The sequence below is a fragment of the Cololabis saira genome, chromosome 13 (assembly GCF_033807715.1).
Source record: "Cololabis saira isolate AMF1-May2022 chromosome 13, fColSai1.1, whole genome shotgun sequence".
In the NCBI taxonomy this organism is placed as follows: Eukaryota; Metazoa; Chordata; class Actinopteri; order Beloniformes; family Belonidae; genus Cololabis; species Cololabis saira.
The window spans coordinates 34,695,862-34,713,608 of NC_084599.1; the positions used below are offsets into that span (position 1 = coordinate 34,695,862).

The following is a 17,747-nucleotide window of genomic DNA, read 5'->3' on the forward strand; positions in this document are numbered from 1 at the left end:
ACCCGTGAAGGTGTCTGCAAATGAAGAGACAGAAGGAGGACAGAGGGAGTGGGTGACGCGTGGGTCTCACTGCCAGCATCCCAGCGTGGATAAACACCGACCACATGGCACTGTGACCTTCAGGTCTTTGTTATTTGAAGCACACATGGTGCGCAAATGGAGCAGTCAGGAACAAATTAATTAAAGCTGTTGACTTTTTGCCATTTCAGAGTGAGGCTCTGAAACTACGGGAGACGCGAGCTAATATACAGTAACAGGTGCAGGTACGCACCCAGAAACACAGTCATATCAGAATGCTGTGGTCAGACAGGCAGCAAATCAGTATTGCTGATTTATTTGTATTTTTTTATATGCAAGTAAGTCAAAAGCCTTTTTTTCCATCACAGGCTGTGAATGCGTACCAGTATTCTGGTGATACATCGGGTTGATGGACACCAGTAGAGTAAACAGAAGCAACTTCACCCTGAGGGATGACTCATAATATGCACAAAAAGGGTTTAAAAAAAAAGCAACTACACACACACACACACACACACACAAAGAAAAGAAAATTGAGTGCATTGTCAGATGTTCAGTTGTAGAAAACCACGACAGCCTGTATTTCATCTAAAGATCCCCCCAGTTATGCTCTCAGATCGATGACGGTTTACGGCTGCAATGCACACAGTTATGATCCATGAAATTTCACAATACACTCTTTGGACCATGACATAAAAAGAAAAAAAACTTTTATATTAAAAACTCATTCATTTTGTTCCATTAAATGGTTTTCACTTTGATTCAAAATCTTATTTAAATTCTCAGAAACAAAAGAGCAATTATATGTCCCAGATAGGATATCTAACTTCTAACTTTCATTATTTCACGCTCTTTCTGCACATTTGGAAGTCGGAACTGTTTAATTTTCCATACATGATATAATGCATAAGTAGCACATCATCAGCTCCTCGCTTTAGAAAAGACACCTTGAAACATTTGTGAAGTTGTCACCCATATAAGCACCAGTGCTTTATGCGAGTAAACTTTACTAAAAACAGAAAAGAATGGTCCGACAGTGAAAACCTGGATTCATCAACCATATGATGGAGAAATGACCTGATGAATTTAGATGATTTAGAACGTGTCTATTAACTGCTGACTGTCCTTTAACATGACATCAGCCTTCCTACAATAAAGCGGTGGTTTCCCAAGTGCATAACGAGCCTGTGGCCAAAAGAGGGATTAGTAAAAACGGCAATAAAAAAGCTGCAGACCAGGAAAATTGAGCATTTCAGAATAAAGCTGCCAGTCAAGTATTTTGCTCTCAGCTTGGTTTGTGGTAGCGTGAGGATTAACGAGCGTCATTTCTGCCCAAACGTTCACTTACATAGGAGAGAAAAGATGCATATTGATCAGAAATCAGGCAAAACCCTCAGAAAAAGTTTGGTCTTCACTGTTAATGCACATCCATACCGTCTCATTCTCACGGTTGGGGATCCACCTTTTTCAGAAACTCTCACATTTCATGTCGGTGGGAACTCGTGTATCCCGAAAATGGAGCCTGGATGCTACAGTACAACGTGTAAAAGCCACTTATGTCCCACAACTAGAAATGGGCGATATTTTACCGTTCACAATATACGTAAAAAAAATTCCCCACGGTAAGAATTTGTCTTCTCGCGATAAAAACGATACATTCCCATTGATGACGTTTTTGTGTAAAGCCGGATTTACAACGTACGTGCGCGTGAAGGAAGGAAGGAAGGAAGGAAGGAAGTGAGCCAGAAAAGAAAGAAAGAAAGATATGAGCCTGAAAGAAAGAAAGAAAGAAAGAAAGAAAGAAAGAAAGAAAGAAAGAAAGAAAGAAAGAAAGAAAGAAAGAAAGAAAGAAAGAAAGAAAGAAAGAAAGAAAGAAAGAAAGAAAGAAAGATATTAGCCTGAAAAAAAGAAAGAAAGAAAGAAAGAAAGAAATGTGCCCGAAAGAAAGAAAGAAAGAAATGTGCCCGAAAGAAAGAAAGAAAGAAATGTGCCCGAAAGAAAGAAAGAAAGAAAGAAAGAAAGAAAGAAAGAAAGAAATGAGCCTGAAAAAAAGAAAGAAAGAAATGTGCCCGAAAGAAAGAAAGAAATGTGCCCGAAAGAAAGAAAGAAATGTGCCCGAAAGAAAGAAAGAAAGAAAGAAAGAAAGAAAGAAAGAAAGAAAGAAAGAAAGAAAGAAAGAAAGAAAGAAAGAAAGAAAGAAAGAAAGAAAGAAAGAAAGAAAGAAAGAAAGAAAGAAAGAAAGAAAGAAAGAAAGAAAGAAAGAAAGAAAGAAAGAAAGAAAGAAAGAAAGACATTACAGTTTTGCAGTACAGGTGTACTAATTTAATTGGTTTTTATCAATTCAATTTAATTGATGACGTTTAGTAGCATTAGTATTCTTTTAGAGCAGTGATTTGGGGGCTCCAAAGACTGAATGTGGTGATAGATTTATAGTTACAAAGGTGGAGTTGAATTGGTATTTTTTTTTAATCGTCATTTTTATCGTTATCGGGATAAATGCCAGGAATTATCGTGATTAATTTTTTAGTCCATACCGCCCATCCCTACCCACAACATTAGTTATACAAAAATACACACCCACAATGCATCGCACGCAGCATATCGGAGTATGTGGGGGGTGGCTTCCTCATAGGTCACTGACGACAGTAATTCGAACAGACAAGGGGATGTACACACATGCACATCCACGCGTGGAAACCAAAGCAAAGCTAGACATGATGTGCATGCGCATGAGTCTGCTGCTGACATATATATACGTTCATTCCTGCGGTTGGTCTGCTCTCAAAGACATTCACGGGTGAACGTGCTCAAAGAGAATAAAGACAAACACCGAGTTCAGACGGCAGCACAGAGAGCCTCATTGTACCAGGAGATGATGATTCAGATGGGTGCTATGGAGTCAGACAGTCACAGGACGCAGCTTCCCCGCTGGATTACTTCATTTCGTGGACATTTGAACCATTACTCTCCTGACTGACCCAAATCCCACCGTCATCTGATTTCCTCTTTTGTTTTGTTGCTTTCTTTTTAAAATCTTTTCAGGCGAGTTGGATCTACAATGTTTAAGTGTGTAAAATACATCATATTTACACACGATGTTCCTTCTAAAAAATACAGACTCCTCATCCGACTGGTGGCATTTATTAGTAATAGCTTTGTGCTGCTGTTTCCCTTGGCTAGACAGAAAAAGACTAAGAGATGTCTTCAGCTGCACTGCCTTCACATACAGGACCTGAACATAAATATTTCAGGGAAAGACTTTAACCGTTTCTTCTTCCAGTGAACGTCTGCACTCCCATTACATAAATGCAGCCTCTTCTTCACGGCTGCAATTGTGAGACACTATTTAATAGCCTTTTGGCTGCTAAATGGAACTTGTCTCTTTTTTATTTCACCATTTGAACAATGCAGGAAACATAAGAGCTTCATCTCAGTGAAGGTCTCTCAGCATGACAACGTTATACACAGAGGTGTCAAGTAATGAAGTACTAATACTTCGTTACCTTACTTAAGTAGAAATTTTGGTTCTATACTTCACTGGAGTAATTATTTTTCAGACAACTTTTTACTTTTACTCCTTACATTTTCACGCAATTATCTGTACTTTTTACTCCATACATTATAAAAACAGCCTCGTTACTCTATTTCATTTTGGCCTTTAAAAAAAAACTATCCAGTTAAATTGCTCCATCCGGATAGAGTGAATTTGGTTGTGGTTGTTTCAGATGTTCTTGTCCAGTTTTGTTCTTACATCCGTTCCCTCAGATTCCTGCAACTAAACTTGGATGTACATTCCAATAAAGGTTAGGATAAATGATAACATGCCTCTGAAGTTTGACTTTTTGCACCATAACAATACTTATAGGCAACTAGTCATCATATCTCCTGCTCTCTGAAACACATGTTAATGCTCAATAGTACACATATATGGTTCTTTAATATATTTGCATTATACTAAGATGCATTCATTTTCAATAGCTTTTGTCCCTAATGGCTTTTTTCCCCCTTACATTACTTTTACTTTTATACTTTAAGTAGTTTTGAAACCAGTACTTTTATACTTACATCTCAAGGTAAAAACCTTGAGATGATACTTCAACAGGAGTATTTTTAAACTCTAGTAGTATCTATATGTCTACCTGAGTAATGAATGTGAATACTATTGACACCTCTGGTTACACAACACCACAGAATCAATAAGTTAAAAAACAAAAAAAAAACAATCCTTTGACGTTATTAAAAGCAGAGCTGCTCAGGCTGGGTGAGAATGAAGACCTTTACTTTTTAGTTCTCACTCTCAATAAAATTCAGACACGAGGGTCAAACGATTTTTCTTTAGGGGTCAGCCAGTTTGTGCGATGACCTTTTTTGGGCCTAGTTTTTTACATCAGCTGGAGACAAAGGTCAATGTTTTGCTGAGTGCGATCCTTGAAGATGATATAGCGCTACCCAGCTCTGCATCGCCGGCTGACAATAAGAGGATGCTGCCGTAATTCCTTTCAGTCAGCATGATGGGCAGCAATCAAGTGGTGAATAATGGCTGATTTTCCTTGGAAAAGAAGTGCAGTGTTATCTTCTGCTCATTTCGGCTTACACAAATCAAGCTTTGGCTGCTGTTATTATTGCACGCCTGTGTTCTTCTCAATGAGCTGAAAGGAATATTCAACCGTCGCATCGCGCCCTCACACAAACACAAAAGAATACATGCGCCGCGATAAGACAGTGGTTAATGAAACAGCTGTATTTTCTCTTGAGCATGACGCTCTCAGACCAAGACGTACGCGCAGGTCAAAATCACATGCATGCTCGCTCAATCACACGCTCGTTAAGACAGTAATGAAAAATGTCATGGCAGCCATGACGGTAAGCAGTGTATAAGTAGATTGTGATCCTTCCACACATAGGCCTGGACTCTATCTTGGAAGTGAAAATAATTGCTCTGATTGTTATTTTTGTCTCATTTTCCAGCTTCTGCCGCTCTCCGTTTTCCCCTCCTCGAGCACAAGGGAAACGCGTATGTCTCGGAGAATTAAAAACAGGTGAAAACATTTCAGAGGAAGAAACTGGGAATAAAAAGAAAATCAAGAGACGAAAAAAAACAGACCAATAATTGCAGGTGCCATTGTCCTTTCTTTTTTGCAATTATTGGGGCTCGGTCATAAACGAAGAATTCAAACGCCCTAGAAAATTAGTCAATTGTAATTTACTACCCTACATTTGATAACAAATGTCACATCATTACAGACTAAATGGCACGAGAGACGCGGGGAGGCAGTTGCAGAAAGAGGGAACGATGAGAAGGAAGAGGGGGAAGAGAGGGAATGAGCTTGGCATATAACGAAGACAAATACTCTTTCCGACGCTTCCTGAATGCCAGCACAAAATGCCATATGGTTTCCAGGAAACCCACAAGCGTTTGCAGCTGGAGAACAAATGCTGATTCATAAAGCCATGTAATCCTGTTGCGTAAATACAAATCACTCGTCTTGTTCCGTCGACATATTTTCTCTATATTGTCTCAAAGATTGAATGAGCCTGCTGGAGCTTGATGGTGAACGTGTATTTTCCCCCAGAAAAACACACGTGCTTTAATAAAAGGAGTTTGATCCACTGATGCACATCACATGAAAATGTTTCAAATGGATTCAAATTCAAATGATTTCCATAAAATGATTGATCCCGCTGTGAATCAACAAAGAAGTCTGCCGTACTTATTTACATAAACATCTGCAGTCGTTTTTGATCATCGGGCCTTTATCATCCCGCCTGGTAAAGAAGAGCTTGATTCCTAAACAATCATGTCGCTTTCTTCAATAGGTACAGCAATTAAAGATGTAAACCTTCCAGCAATGTGAGCTCTGATCTGGACTTAAAGAAGAGGAGTCTGAGAGCAGAGCAGCTCGCGTGCGTCATCTCAGCACCAGGAACCCGCCACCCATAACCAGTCACAAATACTCATCCCTTGAAACCGAACCTCGGCCAAAGGAACAGCGTACGAGCATGTTAACACGCACAGCGACACGCACACGTGCGCAGCCCTGAACGCTCATGCTGCTTCACCCATCCATAACAGTTAACTTTCTGCTCGGCTGGTTCAGTCCAGGGAGACGGGAGAGAGGGAGAGAGTCATGCCGCGTGGGCAAACGAGGAGGAGAAGACTGTTTCCAAGACCTCTGAATCAGCTCCCGTATCATCACCACCGCGTCCAAAACGGTCTGGGCGGGTCGTAGCACTTTGATGTGGTGAGGAAAAACAATTAGAACTTTTTTTCTGGTTACACAAAACAATAAAAGAAGAATATCTAATTTGTTTAGTGATTTCATGCATGTTGACTAGAAAACTCATCAATCGAGCCGTTAACTTCCACTTATACAGGTTCCTTCCTCTCCACCTCCTGCAGCTCCTCTGAAAGGAAACCTGGGCCCTCCCAGGCCAAGAGAAATACAATCTCTCAGTTTAGTGCTCATTTTTTGTTTCTGGTCTGGCATATGGCCACGTACTGTATGTTTTTGACCCAAAGAAAGATTGTGGCTGTAAACACCTGAGATGAGTTTCCTGTGTGGGGCTGCTGGACTTCGGTTTAGACCGGAGGTCGGGAACCCGCGGCTCTAGAGCCGCATGCGGCTCTTTAGCGCTGCCCTAGTGGCTCCTGGAGCTTTTTCAAAAATGTTTGACTTTTTTTTTCCTTTTTTTCCTTTTTTTCCTTTTTTTCTCTTTTCTTTTTCCTTTTTTTCCTCTTTTTTCCTTTCCTTTTTAATCTTGACATTTCGACTTTTTTCTTAACATTTCGACTTTTCACGAAATTTTGACTTTTTTCTCGACATTTCAACTTTTTTCTCGAAGTGCATAATGAAAAAAAAAATCTTCCCCCAGTTAAAACTAATATAGATACATGCAGCATGTGTTGCATTCATTCTAAGGCTTATACAATACTTTTCATTTTTTGCGGCTCCAGATATATTTGTTTTTTGTGTTTTTGGTCCAATATGGCTCTTTCAACATTTTGGGTTGCCGACCCCTGCTTTAGTCGATAATGAGAAATCAAGTCATGTGAGGACTCTGAGCAGAGCCAACTGAGATGGTTCAGGGGCGAGGTCAGGATGCCCCCTGGACTCAAACCCGTGTTACGATCATGACTAACTGGGGGAAGGGAAATATAAACATAAAATAAACATTCTTCATATTATCGAGATAATGCAGATTTCCATTGTTTTTCTCATTTCAGGATGGAGGATTGAAACAAAGTGCGGACTCTCTTTTTTGTGCTGTTTTTTTTGGGGGGAGTGGCAGTCTAGTGGTTATAGAAGTGGGTTTGGGTCTGGAGGACCCAGGTTCTAGCGCTCAGGATAGCAACCAAAATAAAAACCACTTTGGGTCCCTGAGCAAGGCCCTTAACCGTAATCGCTCCCCGGGGGCCAGAATAATGGCATCCCAGTTAGACCACTGCTACTAGTCTAACTAGTGATGGAGGACAAATGTTGGTGTGTTTCCATGTATACGGACAAATAAAGAGATTATTATTATATGAATAAAAATTGAGTTCAACTGGAGTTTAATGAGCTTATAATTAGACTGAACTGGACTGAATTTACAGCAACTACTTCGAACTCTCAGGACTCAAACTCCTGAGATAACTGAATATTCCAGTTTTGCAGTATTATAATCAATAAATGAAATTAACCTTTCTCAATGCTACTTTTTCAGCAGATATTGATGTTTTTTCAGTTATTCCTTTTTTATTTGGACAGTTGTTGCTCATACTCAAATATTCCCACATTTTAGGGCCACACGTCGTCATGGACTCGAGTTACCAGCTGATTCCAATGTCCATTTTTCTAAAAAAAAAAATACCAGCTGAAATCTTTCAGTAAGCCAAAACTTTACATTTGCAATATTGTTTTTATTTAGTTGAATTGTTTTATTTAATAACACTGCAACTTAATGACTAGTTTCATTAAAATGATCCTATTGCTTGCATCATGTACAGGTTGTGGTATTTTAATGTATTTTATAAACAAAAACATGTACTGTATTTATACGGTAAACAGTCACAGACGAGCCCTGATCTGCGTCAAACCAGGAACATCATCATCTTTGACTCGTCGTCTCTCTGTGTCATCGGGGCACCGTGATATCACTCAACTCACTCCTGCAGATGCAAAAAAGCAACAGTCCTTCCACGTACTTAATACTCCAATCTACAATCTGGTCACACGTATGAAAAGCGCTGCCGAGGGGGGGGGGGGGGTATGTGACACAGAGGCCAGGATCCCTGCAGAGCTGCAGGATATTCCAACACATGTACACAAATTAAGAGCCGTTAATGAGACAAACTCTTCAGGCGAACGCAATTGTCATTTTGCAGAAGAGACACTACATGTCAACTGAATTAATTAATTTATTCTTAATTAAATTCCTCTTAGGGGGTTAATAAAGTATTTTTTAACCGATTAGAATTTAACCATTTTTGTTTTTTAAACACATTTTAAGAGAATAATAGTTTAATGTGACTTTCACTCTACAAAGAAATGCTCTTCTCTCTCTCTTTTGTCTCTTCCTCCACTGCTTCTTTTTCAAGTGAGCAGTTGGCGTAAACACACTGGCAGCGGCAGTAACAATAATCACGTCAAGCCTTCCTTGACGGCCACATAAGGATGATTTCGGATGAGTCACAGGGCCAAAAAGAGAAGGAAACAAACCAACAGCAGACGTGCTGCTGGATGGAATTGTGCAGCACGGTTCATATTTGGGTTGACATTTAGGCGAAGGTAAATAACCCTCCGCGTGGAGCCACGACTGACGCCACCACGGTAAATGACGTCTGTTTTTCTGTTTATCTCCCCCTCTTTAACAACATGGGACATTTTCCTCCCTCCACCTTTGTGTTGGTTCTTTTATTTTGCTCTCAGAAAATGTCTGATGGACATTATGCAGATGCAGGCCAGAGTAAACATAAGCAATCTTCTTTTGAAGCTAGAGTCTGTTTTATTTGCAGCTTCTATTTTCATAGGACGCCTTATGTCATGATATTTAAGTGTTATGTCTTCTTAAACAGTTGGGTACCAAAAACAAAACAAGGATTCTCATAACATCAAAGCTTTTACTGTGGGAAAATAGCTTTTTGCTACCTTTGTTCCCATTTTTACATTCTCTCCATCCTCCTATTCCCCTGGCAGTTCCCTTCCCGTCTCCCATCCCTCTGCACAATGTGCGGTCATGCTCCTCGGCCTGGCCATCAAACATTTCCATCATTTGAGGCTTTGGGGGCCAAAGGAAGAAAGCGAGAAAGACACGGACAGAAAAAGAGAGAGGGCAGCGTACAGATCAAACAAAGAGACGTGGAGAGACAAGAGAACAGAGACGAGCAGACGACAGGCAGCACAGACGTCTTACAAAGAAAGAGTGAAATTTAAGGGACATGGAGATCCACAAAGAAAGCATTAAAGACGGAGAGAGACAGCCAAAATTGTGCCGAACAGAGGAGACGCTGTCTGAGAGGTCAGGAGGTCACCACACATTTGTCCACAGTGAAAGACGGCCGCATGATGTCATCAATCATACAAGAATTTGGAAAAAATTGGGAAAAAACCTCAGGCTGGCACCAGATTTTAATTGAAACTCTGCCCAGCAGTCATGGGACATTAAACAGAAAAGGAAACGAACAGAGACTTATGTAACAATATGAGAAGCATGTCAGTGATATCCTGGACTTGATGAAGAAGATAAGGTATTTGTGGAATCTGTGAGTGTCTTAGATCGTGGCGGGACGGGTGGGACTGTGGAGCTGTGGGCCAGTGACACTTCACCATGTGAGCTGGAGACAATCGGGACCAACAACCAGCAACCGTCAGACTGCAGCTAGGGCTGTTCGATTTTGCCCAAAAATAAAATCTCGATTTTTTTCTCTCAAAATCCGATTTTCGATTACGATTACGATTATTTTGTGAATTGACAAAAGGCAAAGAAATGATTTCAAATATGCAGCTTTTTTATTGAACATTTGCCCCATTGGGCTTTAAGTGCAAACTTTGCTCTTATTAAACCAAAAATGAATGAATAAAGTGCAAAACTCTGTAAAATAAGTCGAAAAAAAGTTTAAAAAAATATAATTAAATATAAAGTTTTATCTCTGAAAAAAACATTTTCTAATTAAACTAAACTGGGTCTTTGCATGCTAAATAATAATGCAACCCATGAAGGAGGTAGAGGTGTGTAATGTCAGTCATTACATTTGCTATTCACATTTGCAAGTTTTTTGCAAGGAACACGAGTCGGCCTACCGCATCTGGCTTGAGGGATGCCCGGTGGCATGTTACAACGCCCCCTCCTACACTAAAGAGCCTCTCCGATGGGACACTTGTCGCAGGTATTGAGAGGTATTTCCATCAATCATTAATATGTGTGCAGACAAGGTTAAAAAAAAAAAAAAAAAAAAGTGAAAAATCGATTTTACGAGTTTCACGTTTTAACATCGTTCTAATTACATAATCGCGATTACGATTTAAAATCGATTAATCGAACTGCCCTAGACTGAAGACAAAACAAAACCTCTTGAAGGAGTTGGTCCTCTTAGAATCACAACCAGACTGCTTTTGTCCACTTCATTACCTCCCCAGATTGGAGTTAGCCACATCCTCAAATATCGTCTTCGTAGGAAGTGGCTCCATCCTCCACTGAAGTCAACATACTGTACATGAGGACTGTTTTTTATTTTGTTCAAACAGCTTGTTAGCAAAAATACACCCGGATTTTCCCTTCATGCACTTTGAACCATGATTCAGTTATTTTAAAATGTAGAGCTAAGTGATGGATCGCTGCACTTAGAAAGAAAACACAAAAGAAAGATTACATAATCATTTTTTGGTTTGAATAATATAACAGTAGAAAAGTTAGGGACAAGGCCTATTACTAATTTATAGTCTTTTTTCCCCCTTTTTTCTTTTTTTATTACCTCCCTGGAGTCTAACACAGGTGGTAAAACACTCTGGACACGCTAACACCCTCAGGGATTTCTAGGTGGGGCCATTTTTTCTTCCTTTTCTCCAAGACAAAAGGGGGAATTAAATCCTGCGGATTACCGAGTCATGTTTCAGTTCTGCTGCCTACTTTAACGTGTTTAGCGGAGCCGTCGCCTGTAACGTGTGGCGGTGGGCTTTCTTCCGCCGTCTCTAATCTGCCCTTGTTTTTTTCCACCGTTTCCACTTTTAGCTTTTTAGCCTTCCCTCTGTGAGGGAGCCTGGTAATGTAGGCGCACATAGACCTCAGTGTCTGGCGCTCCGCGGATACTTTATGATGGAGTTAGCTGTTAATGGGCCGGACTGCTGGCTAATGGCTGCAGTGGGTGTTAAAGATGTTGTCGGGTCCCCGGGTCGAGCCAATATGCTGCGGATTTATGGAAACAAACAAGGAAAAAGGACGTCTTTAATGATTTCTAAATAAAACCACGAGCCTTGTTTTTCTTCTTGCCTTCCTCGCCTGTACCCACCCAGCCCCTGGCAGCCCCCCCAACCCCCCCGACCCCCCACTCCCCTGCTCAGAAATAGAAATAGGCTATACAACGCAGGAGAAATGAGGTAAACAAACCATCCCCATTCTTCCTGCCGCTGTTGAGACAGCTCGAGCATTCAATTACCAATGCAATATATGTGGTCGGACTCACGCACACGGGTGAAAACAGACACATAGGGGGGGCTGGGGGGGACTTGCATATATATCATATTTTAACCATCACTGAGACAACTCAATGTGGAGGAGAACATGGAGGAGATTACTATCTGGACTCATTTCCTCTCCTGTATATCCCACATCCCAGGTTTTTCTCAACCCCCCCCCCCCCCCCCCATGCGGCCGTGACAAGCCTGCTTTATTACTCAGATGCGTAATCCGTGTCAGGCATGTAAGTGTGTGCACGATTGCTTCGCTAAATGTCATTCAATATTTAATAAATAGTCAAAACGCCCCTCATCTTCAGCTGCTTAATTCCATCAAAAAGTCACCTTCAGACCTCGCTGCCAAACCACACCAGCTCTCCTAATTACATCCTGCGAGCGTCGTCCTCGCCACTGCTGAGAAATGCAGACATAGATTTGGGGGGGGGGCTGGGTGGGAGCCAATTGGACATGTTATTTAGAGAAAATGGAAATTTTCGAGACTCCTGTGATGATGTTGACCTGAGAAGGATGGACGTGATGCCGGCCTTCTTTCCAGAATTAAGACCCATGAAAGCTGCATATTGCTGGCATTTCAACGTCATATTTGGCACGTTTTTAATGCCGTAATCCATTTGATCGTCGGGATTACGACCAAAAGGATTAAGAACCACGATATTGCATAACACACCTCGTATATCACAGCGGCCATCCGAAGCAGGGGCTGATCTCTGCACACACACACCAACACACACACCAACACACACAGATTTCACTTAGGTGCAGAGCAGTGATACACGACAGCAACATGGAGGGGGGCCAGTCTGCTGTACAGGGTTTGATCACATGATGTAATCCTCGAACCCCTTGACGAATCACTAACGACACCTTTCTGACCTCCACCTTTGCAGACGGCTCCAGCTGTTTCAGCATCTGCTTCATTTTCTAATCTTCTGTTTTTTCACCTTCCCGACATTTTCTCATCTCCTTCATCACTGGACTGATTAACACCCCCCCACACCCCACCAATTCACCCCCACCACTCCCCATCTCCCCATCTCCCTTATTCCCACAAAGTTCATCAACACCGTTGTGCTTTATCACTCCTGTCATTCACATGTCATCCCATCTCTCTCCCCGTCTCCATCATCCCCACGTTCTTACCAGGTATGAGCCACAGTGAAGCGCCGCCTCTGTCGGATGCTCTTGTTCACCATCAGCTTGCGGAAGAGCCGCGGGGAGCTTCTCGGGGACAGTTTGGGGGACGTGGCGCCCCGCTTGCCGCCCGCCATCTTGGGGGGCTCCAGCTCCAGGTGCATGTGCTCCTTAAACGTTCGGATGCACGAGTCCATCTCAACGCTCAGCTCGTTGGACGACATGGCTGCTGGGCTGGGGCCGAGTCCTGCACAGTAGACCTGTTAATCCTGGGTCAGATTCGGCCAAATTCTGTCCAAATTCTTCCCCGCCAGCCAGTCATGTAAAGCAGATTTGTCTGGTGTTAAGTAGAAGCAAATACGTTTTTTACAGGTTTGAAATGCGGACGGATTGAGGCGGCGTCATGCACGGACGAGAAAAGTCAAGCATAGTGTTACGTGCTTATGTTGCTTGCTCTTCTTCCTTCCTTTCCCCGTTCTTCCCAGGTTTAGGGATTAACCAGCCTCTAGAGTCGCCTTTTATCTCCCTCTTTTCTTTCTCTTCATGCAGATCTTCTCCTCAGAGACTGTCAGAGGAGCTTCTACAGCAGGGTGACAGGCAGAAAAATTCTCAACTCTGCTCTTCCCCCATCCTTCCCCCAGGTCCTGCTGTCTCTGAAGTCCTCTTCCTCTCTTAATGCATCCCTCCGTACCGCCTCCTCCTCTCAGTCCATCCAGGTGGCTTGATGTTGGAGGCTTTTTCTTATGAAAGATTCAGAAGAGCTGAAAACTGCTCTCAGCTCCCTCCGGTCTTGCTCTCCCACTGCTCGACTGACCTCCTCTCCCTCTCTCTCTCTCTCTCTCTCTCTCTCTCTCCGGAACAACCCCCACCTCTCTCCCAAAGGCACTCCCGGTGTGGCACAGAGTGACTCCCACTGTGCTGCGCCTCAAGTCAGATTCCCCCTCACTTGCACGGTCAGAGCGACGAGCGGAGCGGGGCACGGCATGCAAGGCAAATGCCTCACTTGCTGTTTCATTCAGAATATACACAAGCGGCAGAGCAGGCACGCAGCAGGCGCAGGCCACGCCCACCCCGGCATCCATTGGCCGGCAGCCGCCGTGACGACACGGACAGAGGCACAGTAACAGGTTGTCAGATTTATTATTTATTTTTTGTTTAGCTGGGATTTGTGGTAATGTTGCTGGTTGATATTGTGACCTTTAGTGAAGTCGACAACTGGAGAGGACAAGCCAAGGGGAAAAGACTATTTGGAATGGCGATATTAGCAAACAGCTTAATGAGGATTACTGAGGCGAAACATACACGCGGCTCAAAGGTCAACTGATTCAAATGAAAACTCCCAAGTATGCACCCATGGCAAGCAGTGAGAAAACAGCCTAATATCAACCCTGTGTGTCTTCGTCCCGCCGTAGCAAACACATCCCGTCTCTCCGACAGAAACGGACTTTAAAATCGATCCACAATTCTGTCTGAAAGGAAGAAGTCCAACCATGAAGCCGCCTCAGTACGACGGGAGAAAGAAAGGAGAGAGAGTGGTGCAGGCGCTCCGAGATACAGACACACTGGGCTATTCTGAGTGGTGAAAGGGGAAGAGACAAAGAGGGGCAATGCCCAGAAGGTGGAATAGCTGTGAGAGATAACAGAGAAAAATCCTAAAAGGACAGAGGAGGAAGGGAGCAGCATGACGAGTGTTGGAAATGCGAACGCTGGCTTATCTGCTATTGGGCTGATTTGTTCTGGTAGTGAGTCACTCAGCATTCACAGCCATGGAAAAATGAATAGCGTTCTCACTTAATTCATGCCAAGAAATCCCTTTGTAAATAGTCTTTCCGAGCTTGTTGGAGAAGGCGACGACACTCGTAGTAACGTGGGGCAACCGGAGAGCTCAGTTTGGCGGGAGTATCAGTGCTCACTCAGGGAATGATGCATGTGTCCCCTGGCTCTTTTTTAACTCATTTACATCCCACTAAAAATAATGAACCAGGAAATATATCACGACAGGGCGCAGCAGTACTCCACAAATCTGAAATAAGCGAATGCCTCTGATTTAATCACAAGTTCTAGGAGCAACTGGTAGATCGGTGCTGCAAGATGGAGCGTTGTCAAACACTGTATTTATTCCCTGATATCCACCCTGAATTTTAAATCAAACGGACATCCAGACTGTCTGATGGTCATGCCGCTCAGCTGATGTCTGTCCTGGAAAAAGGTTTTAACACTCTTTGTTCTGGGGCGAGATGTTTCATCATCCTGAGAGATGACTATCTTCGTGACACCTGTTAGATTGACGTGACCAGGAAACTCATGTCTTCAGTAACCTTGGAAATCTGCTTTTTATCTTCTCTCTACCATTTTCAACTTATTCCCATTTGCCACAGGTTTTATGCTGTTTTATACAATAAATAAAAATGTTAAAAAAAGAAACAAGTAAATTATAAAAATACAAAAATTTAACAAATATTCATAATTACACAAAAAAATATTATTCGGAATCAGTTGAAGATGAAATCGGGATTCTTTTTTAATTTCGATATACAGTATATAAAACACTACAAATACAATTTATGTGTTTTATTTCATGTATTAGTCTTTAAAGGGATAGAATAATTGTATAATCCTTTTCACTGTTTCAGCGGTCGGCTGCATTTTTCCTGTCAATCAGCCAGATGCAACAGCTCATTAAGGTCTGCAGGTTGTTCTCCAACTTCAAAAATATAGACTTATGTGGGTATTTTTTTTATGTAAATTACACAATGATTTAATTTTTTTTTTGCAATGAAAAAACAAAACATTTCATCTAATGTTTTTTTAAGTGTTTAATTTGTGCGCAAAATTTAAATAGCTGAATTTATATCAGTAGTGATGTCTTATTTCTTGGTAGACTTTGGTCTTGCTACATCAGTTGTTGGCGTTTACACCCCGTCAGACACAGCACTAAAAGCTCAGACGTTTGAAGGGTAGAGATCTTCTTGACAAGCAGCTCCCTGTTAGTGAAAAAGCACAATCCCCGATGATGCACCTTCCTCCAGAGAGTTTCTCCACACTGCAGAAACAGCAGCAGTGGAAGAGTTATCCATAATCAATAATTCAAAGAATGTAACCTATTCAAGGCGAGAAAGAATGACTGAATTTCATCACCATCTGTCCACATGACGTTAATATACATAATTTCCCCCAAAACCGAACTGCTCAAATACTTTCTTCTAAGGGAAGACAATCCTGTAGTCAGATGAGGCTTTATCTTGAAAAGAAGACAACTCAGTATCGTTGACACCAGACCTCCGGATTACTGGACTATAACTTCAGATGACAAACAGTTGTTTTCGGTCATTAGACGCATTCAAACGCAGCTGAGGTAACGGCTGATGAAAGGTCCCGGAGACATGGGAACTCCTGCCGAGGTTTAGGTAAAAAGGCTGCAGACGAGTCAGCCACACTTTAGTAGGGTGAGGAAACTCAAAACACTGGCTGACACCATACCTATAGATCTGAAGTGTCCAGTCTTCCTCCTAAAACAAAAACTACTACTGCACAGTAGATACAGTATGAGGTAGGAGAAGGTGGAAATGTGATACGGCACAAGATAACAGATTGCAGCATGTGGGAGCAAGAATATCTCATTTATGCGAATGACGTCTCCTATGGAGCTAGAACAGTCTCATAATTCGCAAATGCACACACCGTTTCACAAATGCACAGGACAAGTTTCACAAATGCACACACCGTTTCACAAATGCACACTGTTTCACAAATGCACACACTGTTTCACAAATGCACAGGACAAGTTTCACAAATGCACACACCGTTTCACAAATGCACACTGTTTCACAAATGCACACACCGTTTCACAAATGCACACTGTTTCACAAATGCACACACCGTTTCACAAATGCACAGGACAAGTTTCACAAATGCACAGGACAAGTTTCACAAATGCACAGAAGAATTCACACGTGCGTAGGACAAGATGTACAAATGTATTTTTGATGCACACACAAATATAACCTGATTTACAAACGTTTTTTTTGTCTGTGAACTGCGCTGGATTTGCGTGTGACTTTTGAGACTCCTCTGACGTGACTCGATCCACAAATACGTTTTTTTTAACACAGAAGGATCTGCAACCAATCAGATGTCTTCCTTTGTTTCAGCCAATCATAAGAGTGCACCCCACATGGGGGACGCAGAGCAGTGGATAAAACACGACTTACTCGTAAACCAATCAGATTAAAGGGAAGGATACACCTGCTGTTTGAACTGCGTTAGCGCCGTTCGCTTAGAAAAGTGATTAATATTTCAAGTTGGTGGAGTAAAGATAAATAAACAGCAACAGTAGATAAAAGATAAATAAACAGGATGGAGAGGAGACCACTGTTCTGCTTTTCTTGTGATCTCGGCAAAGAAAACAGCGCGATCGGAGATGGTTTGTCAGGCCGTTCAACCAGTTCAACGGTGTGTGCTTTTGTGAATTATGAGACTGTTCTAGCTCCATAGTCTCCAGCCTCGCTGAGCGTCTGCAGCACCGGATCTGTACTGGCTGCATCGCTCTCTCCAGGTTTTCAGGTGATGCAACATCTACAGTGACGGATATATTCAGACATTTCTAACCACTTTAAATTGCTTCAAAATCTTCTTGTCAAGCCAACGCTGCTCAGTTCTGCATCGAGCTAACTGCACCTATCACAAAGATGTTCTCAAACTTGGGAATTATCGTTTAAAACTAATAGAGCTGCTCAATTATGGAAAAAAAATTATCATAATCACCACTATTTTGCTCAATATTGAAATCATGATTATTCAAAACAAGTAGCCCTGGACTTTCGAAACATGTTGCATTTGCTGAACTTCACATAAAAGGTTTTTAAATTTCCACTTTAAAATAAGACTGAAGCCTAAAAGCATTATCAGACTGAATAAAAATGGTTC

At 41.9% G+C, this 17,747-nt stretch overlaps 1 protein-coding gene across 3 annotated transcripts in view; it reads right to left on the reverse strand.

The window, feature by feature from the left end:
- pde4ba (phosphodiesterase 4B, cAMP-specific a) overlaps positions 1 to 17,747 on the reverse strand; it is a 234,395-nt gene that overhangs the window by 144,990 nt on the left and 71,658 nt on the right. The window contains exon 1 of one of the 3 annotated variants that reach the window (XM_061738745.1): positions 12,831 to 13,645. The exons of the other annotated variants lie outside the window; for them this stretch is intronic. Within the exon in view, the coding sequence (XP_061594729.1) occupies positions 12,831 to 13,045 (215 nt within the window). The 5' untranslated portion in view covers positions 13,046 to 13,645. Of the gene's footprint in view, positions 1 to 12,830; positions 13,646 to 17,747 lie in introns of those variants that run through there. 3 annotated transcript variants of the gene reach the window in all.